Source organism: Pecten maximus, chromosome 11, assembly GCF_902652985.1.
Source record: "Pecten maximus chromosome 11, xPecMax1.1, whole genome shotgun sequence".
NCBI lineage: Eukaryota > Metazoa > Mollusca > Bivalvia > Pectinida > Pectinidae > Pecten > Pecten maximus.
The window spans coordinates 3,371,661-3,378,389 of NC_047025.1; the positions used below are offsets into that span (position 1 = coordinate 3,371,661).

The 6,729-nt window shown below is 38.5% G+C and overlaps 1 protein-coding gene across 1 annotated transcript; it reads right to left on the bottom strand.

Moving 5' to 3' along the window:
* Window positions 1-1,111: 1,111 nt before the first annotated feature.
* On the bottom strand, window positions 1,112-5,557 carry LOC117337097. Its single transcript, XM_033897883.1, has 2 exons — window positions 5,388-5,557; window positions 1,112-3,307 (listed from the first exon to the last, which is right to left on the bottom strand). The coding sequence occupies exon 2, from the start codon at window positions 3,279-3,281 to the stop codon at window positions 1,230-1,232; it is 2,052 nt and encodes a 683-aa protein (XP_033753774.1). The 5' UTR covers window positions 3,282-3,307; window positions 5,388-5,557; the 3' UTR covers window positions 1,112-1,229.
* Between the last annotated feature and the right edge of the window lie 1,172 nt (window positions 5,558-6,729).

Below are 6,729 nucleotides of genomic sequence, written 5' to 3' on the forward strand. Positions count from 1 at the left end.
CAAAAAAAACCAACATAAAATTTCAGGCCTCTTTTTAATTTCCTTTTTAAAAATTTTCGGTCTTTCCAAATTTGGAAACGTGTTATTATTAAACCTTCCTTTTGAAAAATTAAAAACCTTTTTAAAAAAAATCGGTATAAAAAAAAGTTGTTGGTAATTTTTGGTTTTTGGGTCCCCCCACTGACGAGTCCAATTAGGACAAAACAGCTTTACGATGTGCCTGACATCATTGACGAATCCTAGAAGTGCGTCACAGCATTATGATGTCCCTGACATTATTCGTGAATCTTGGCAGGACGAAACAGTTGTATGATGTCCCTAGTATCATTGACAAATCGTAAAAGGACGCAACAGATGTCCGATGTCCCTAACCTCATTGACGAGTCCTAGAAGTGCAACACAGCTGTATGATGTCCCTAACATCACTGACGAGTCTAAGAAGGGTAACACAGCTGTATTATGTCTCTTACATCACTGAAGAGTCCTAGAAGGACGAAACAGCTGTATGGTGTCCCCAGCATCTCCGACAAGTCCTAGAAGTGCAACACAGCTGTATGATGTCCCTAACATCACTGACGAGTCTAAGAAGGGTAACACAGCTGTATTGTGTCTCTTACATCACTGAAGAGTCCTAGAAGGACGAAACAGCTGTATGGTGTCCCCAGCATCTCTGACAAGTCCTAGAAGTGCAACACAGCTGTATGATGTCCCTAACATCACTGACGAGTCTAAGAAGGGTAACACAGCTGTATTATGTCTCTTACATCACTGAAGAGTCCTAGAAGGACGAAACAGCTGTATGGTGTCCCCAGCATCTCTGACAAGTCCTAGAAGTGCAACACAGCTGTATGATGTCCCTAACATCACTGACGAGTCCTAGAAGGTCGACACAGCCGTATGATGTACCTGACATCATTGACGAGTCCTAGAATGGTAACATATGAGTATTTGTTGATTTGCCCATAGTTGTGCAGATCTTGTACCTCCACTCAGTGGCCGAGTGGTTAAGGTGTCCCGACACTTTATCACTAGCCCTCCACCTCTGGGTTGCGAGTTCAAAACCTACGTGGGGCAGTTGCCAGGTACTGACCGTAGGCCGGTGGTTTTTCTCCGGGTACTCCGGCTTTCCTCCACCTCCAAACCTGGCACGTGCTTAAATGACCCTGGCAGTTAATAGGACGCTAAACAAAATAAACCAACAAACCTCCAAAACACTGAATTGAATGTTTTTATAAGGCCAGCTGTTTTCCAAATGTCTCTAACTGATATAATCGCTGTATCCTCTCTTTGGCTGGGTTAACGTATTGATGAAATGATACTGAACCCAGAGAGTCTCTGTATTCCCCGATTGCTCTCTGTGTGTCTCCAACCATCTCATAGCAGATACCAAGGAGATTGTGGACTATCCAGTTCTTGCTGCCACCCTGTTCCCTGTCATACTTTACAGCTCGAAGGTAGTCCAATGCTGTGTCACGTCTCCTAGCGTGGCCGAGTTCGTGGTAACACAGGAAAGACAGGAACAGGGCGAAGGGAAGTGGAGGAACACCCAGAGGACATTTTTCGACCTCCAGATGCAACTGTGACGGATAGAAATGTAAAGCATTCTGTGTGAACATGATATCTGATACACAGACAGCCTTACATTTCTGTAGCAGGGTATACCCCCGTCCACAGAAGCGTTGCTCATATTTGTCTGTGCAGTGAAAGTCTAAAACATAAATTTTAAAAGACGAAATCATGTTTCCACATATTTCCAGGGCTTTACTGTAATTCCCAGTCTGGTAGTAATATGTTGCTAATGTTAACTCTCCTGGACTTGTACACATTGAGGAAAGTGGTGTCAGAAGTTTCTTGGATTTCCTGAGCGATTTGTACTTCTCTTTATTTCCTCTCGCTGTATTATGTTTCTGGAAACCCTCCATTCCTTTGTGACATACCGCCATTGCCATAAATGTGTAAGGTATGAATTCATCCATGTCTGACTGTGATTTTGAGAGGAGTGAAAGAGAAGCAGGAAGTACCTTGGGAGAACACTTACATACGAATGAGAATGTGTCAACCAGCACCACTTCATCACACACCAGTTCTAATCGTGTTGAAGGAGGTAGAACATATTCCCAGTCTCCATTCCTTACTCTATCAATAAGTTCTCCTATGGATGGTTGTATGAATGTTCCAACTGAAAGACATCCCCATTTCTGATCATAGAGATCAACCAGAAAATGAAGGAGCTTTCGTTGATTTTCACCGTGAACGTTGCCAAGAAACATATTGTTTCCTTTAATGAAGTAATTAGGACAATATCCTGTCTTCACCCAGGTTATCAGAATGTTTAAACATAATATGAAACAGAGAAATGTGTGTTTTTCTTGCCAAAGCAGACCAGGCGTGTTTTCCACTGTGTGGAAAATAACAGTTTTTATAATATATGATGATATGATATCTATATATCCTGCTAACTGTTTCAACATGTCAGATATCTGTTTGAGGAAGTACTTGAGAAGTCCATACACTAAAAATTGCACATGAGTGAGAGAATACATGAGTTTCCTTTCCGCAGTAGTGAACGAAATCCTCCATTGTAGGAATGTGTCCGCAGACGTTTTGTCTCCCACAGGGACAAGATGACAACCACCTTGTACTATCTGATCTCTCAAAGCTTGATCTGGCCAGTTATGAAGACGGGGCCTAGTAACCCACTCACCTGCCTCCTTAGGCCAACGATAACACCGGAAAGATTTCACATAATCTACATTTAAGTTATTATGTTCATATTCCATAGTACAAGCTGGACCATGAATTTCCGTGGGCAACTGGAAGTGTCCGCTCATGCTATCCTGGTCACATCTTGTGTATATTTCACTTGATATGAAATATGCATCTCTATCTGGAATAATAGATTCGATCACGTGTTCATGAACTCTTTCGCCCAGCTGAACTAATTCCAGGGTTACATAGCCAGGTCTGCTGTCAGCGTCTCTCATCACTAAAACTGTTTTATCCTTGTAGTCTGATTGAAAACTAGTATCCGGATATTGGCACAAAACTATCACAGCCTTATCATGTAGCATCATGTCGACGTCCGAGCCTTGCATGACCACTCCTTCGGCTACGCTTCCTGTATTGAATTCTTGGAGACATGTTGTTTCTTGATTGTCGAAATGCTCCATTAAAACTGTCATCCTTCTCCTGGCGGCCACAACCTCACGACTCCCTATAAACCTGTCGAGGACGTCATACAGGAACCAGGAATTCTCATATTGCTCACCCTGATTTGCCATTTTCCAAATGTAGCAGCTCCAGAAATCTGAGGAGGAAATTGAAAAAGTAAATTATCATGACACTATCTAAACTTAATAAAAGACATTTTAACAACCTTTAAACTTACCAAAATATCTCTATTTGATAAATTTTCACTAACTGTTGTTAGGCGCGATTCATTCTCCTAATTATCTCTTTGTAGGTGTGGGATTTGTTTTTCTGAATTCACCTGTTTAGGGACGAGGGAGAGCCCTATAATACGGCCTGTTGTATTCCACGGTATGTGTGTCTCTCGCAGAATCCGTGTCATCTTTCAGAGGGGACATCAAAGAGACCAAACCTGATCTCCTGTCCCCATTACAAGACGTGCGATCTTAAATTATCCTTTCTTTCTTGCCTTTTCCCCCTTACTCTTTCTTTGTTTTATTTTTCACTCCTACCAAACCGATATCTTGTTTTTAAAATTCTGTTATTCGATTCCTGCACACTTATGCCACAGTGATTTTGTTCACTTTGTCGACACTGTATGGACCGAGTCAATGTGTCGGATATGACAGTGTGTCGGTAAAGTAAGTGTGTCGTATATGATAGTGTGTCGGTAAAGTAAGTGTGTCGGATATGACAGTGTGTCGGTAAAGTCAGTGTGTCGGATATGACAGTGTGTCGGTAAAATCAACAATGGCATTGGGACATGTTGCCATTCTGTTGAATATCACGGGTCGAATGTTACAGGATGTCGTTGAAGTCATTCTTTGATATGTTTGCGATTTTTTTTACCCCCGAAAATAAGCGGTTTTATTGCATTTTTGCCAGTGAAAGATAGTAATTTATCAAATTAATAAAACATATTTTCATTACAGCGATGAGCAGTGAAAATTTAAGAATTGCAGTGAAAATATAAGATTTTGCAGTGAAAATATAAGATTTTGCTCTGAAAATATAAGTTTTCCGTTTTTGACCAATCAGATCGGACCTTTGTATTCACCTTGTTGAAACTTGCCGATTTTTCCAATCGAAGCGGAGATAGATAAATTGGTTATTTTGCTGTATTTCTGATATTTTTAGACAAGTTTTTGACAAAATACTCACTTGACGTAGCTATTCATGCACAAATTATCCTATAACAGAAGAAAACGCGTAAATTGCGCTGCGTAACGTCACAAAGAGATGACGTCATTACCAATTCCCACACTTTTTGACACTATTAATTTTTCGATGATTTTGATTGGTTTTTTTTAAGTTATGAAATGCAATAAAAAGAAAATTGAATGGTTTCCCGTTAAATATAACATATTTCACTCGTATGACAGAATATTTCCATATCAAAATAAATATGGATATTCTGTCATACTCGTGAACTATATGTTATATTAAACGGGAAACCATTCAATATCCTCTATATATACAGTATATTATATCTGTTTGAAATCATAACAAGATGACGTCATTGATCAAAGGCTACTGCAGCATAATCTATGTGAACGCGTGTATGAGGGCATTGGACGGGTTTGTGGTCTATACTCACTTTGATAAACAGAGAGCAAAAAGAGAACATCGTTATGTCCTCTCTCAAGTTGTTTATTGTTGTTATTTATTTAGTACATAACACCGATTGACTTGTCGATGTAGACAGTGTCGTATGTCAGGACTACACACTATTTGCGTCAACCTAACAATGGGGAGGACAGCGATCCCAGATTTGATTTCATTTCATTCATATACGAATATCATATCAAAAGCTGCCGTCTTAATACATTAATAAGAAAACCTATACTCACTTTAGACCTTACCCCTGGCCGCTTGAGCGTAAAAGTACGTATATTATGATCAGTTACTGTCTGAAGACAATCGTCAGATCTTAATATTAAATAGTATTGCTAGGAATAAATTAAACTATCGTCAGCCATCCAAACATTCTTTTACAATCCAAGATGGCGGCTAACATAGCTAAAAGGGACAACATCGGTAACGACTACTTCACAAAAACTGAATAGTGTTATAACTACATACGTGATAAACTTTCCCGAATTCGAAAGGCAATAATTCATAGATTCATCGGAGTGTGGTTAGAATATGTTGACATGCATTACACATAAAATGTATATTTATATATTTTGAAATCTTACCGGGAAGGGATAAGTGAGATCCAATGACGTTTTCATGAGGAATGACACGAAATACACCTGGGCGGGTCCAGTTGGTGAAGAGATGGTACCCCTTCGTTGTAAATGTATTTCTTACATCTTCATCACAATATGTAACTTGTTAATAAGAGGCGAAGATACAGGTGTGTCTCGTTAGCCCTTCCTAAGTAAAAGCCTAAAAAGCTCTGCTTGAATGCTTTTCTGTTGCAGAGAAATGTTAAAAATAGCCTACCCAATGACTCCGTCATGGTCTGTCTGTTGCTAAAGGGTAAATATACACGTATCTGTATATAGAGTTACAGGTACTGTAATACTGGTAGTATTTATGTATGGTTTTCTTCCCCTTCTGCCTTTTATGTTAAACACTTTTTATTGGATTAACATTACTAGTCTAAACTGTTAGCATGCAATTTGTTTAACTACATGTATCTAATAGATGTTGGATTGTATCACAAGATTTGAGTAACCATAGCCACTTTTTGGTTGTAAACTAATCGTGAGTGTACCAATATATTTTTGCCAGTGAAATATATAGAGGATATTGAATGGTTTCCCGTTTAATATAACATATATTTCACGAGTATGAGAGAATATCGATAAAGTGCGAGTGAAAATATAAGTTTTTCGTTTTTGATCAATCAGAGAGAACCTTTGTATTCTCCTCATTGAAACTTGACGATATTTCCCATCTAAGCGAAGAGAGATATATGGGTTATTTCGCTGTATTTCTGAAATATTCAGACTAGTTTTTGACAAAATACTCACTTGCTGTTAGCTTTTAATGTACAGGTTCTCCGATAACAGCCGAAAACGATTAATTTGCGCTGATCAGTCCTTTCAAAATGACGTGGAGTAAAGTCACAAAGAGACGACGTCATAAATTGTGTTACTGATAACCGCATTTTTTGACATTATTAATTTTTCGATGTTTTTAGTTTGTTTTAAGCATAAAAATGCAATAAAAAGAAAATTGATTGTTTTCCGACTGAATATAACATATACTGTTTATTTCACTCGTATGACAGACTATATCGATATTTTTCACGCGTGCTCTGTCATACTCGTGAAATATATGCTTTATTCAACGGGAAACCATGCAATATCCTCTATATATTTTTACCATGTTTCGCTTGATGTTGTTTTTGTCCATTTTTTATAATAATTTTTACCGTTTTTTGGCCCTAATGACCTTCAGAGTTTTGACGGACCGTTAAGAACTAACTTACCTTTTTCTGTACATTACACAATGGTTATGCAAGTTTTATATATTTATTGAAATGTGGGCAGACCTCATATTTGTAGCATTAAGATGTATTCTGGTAAT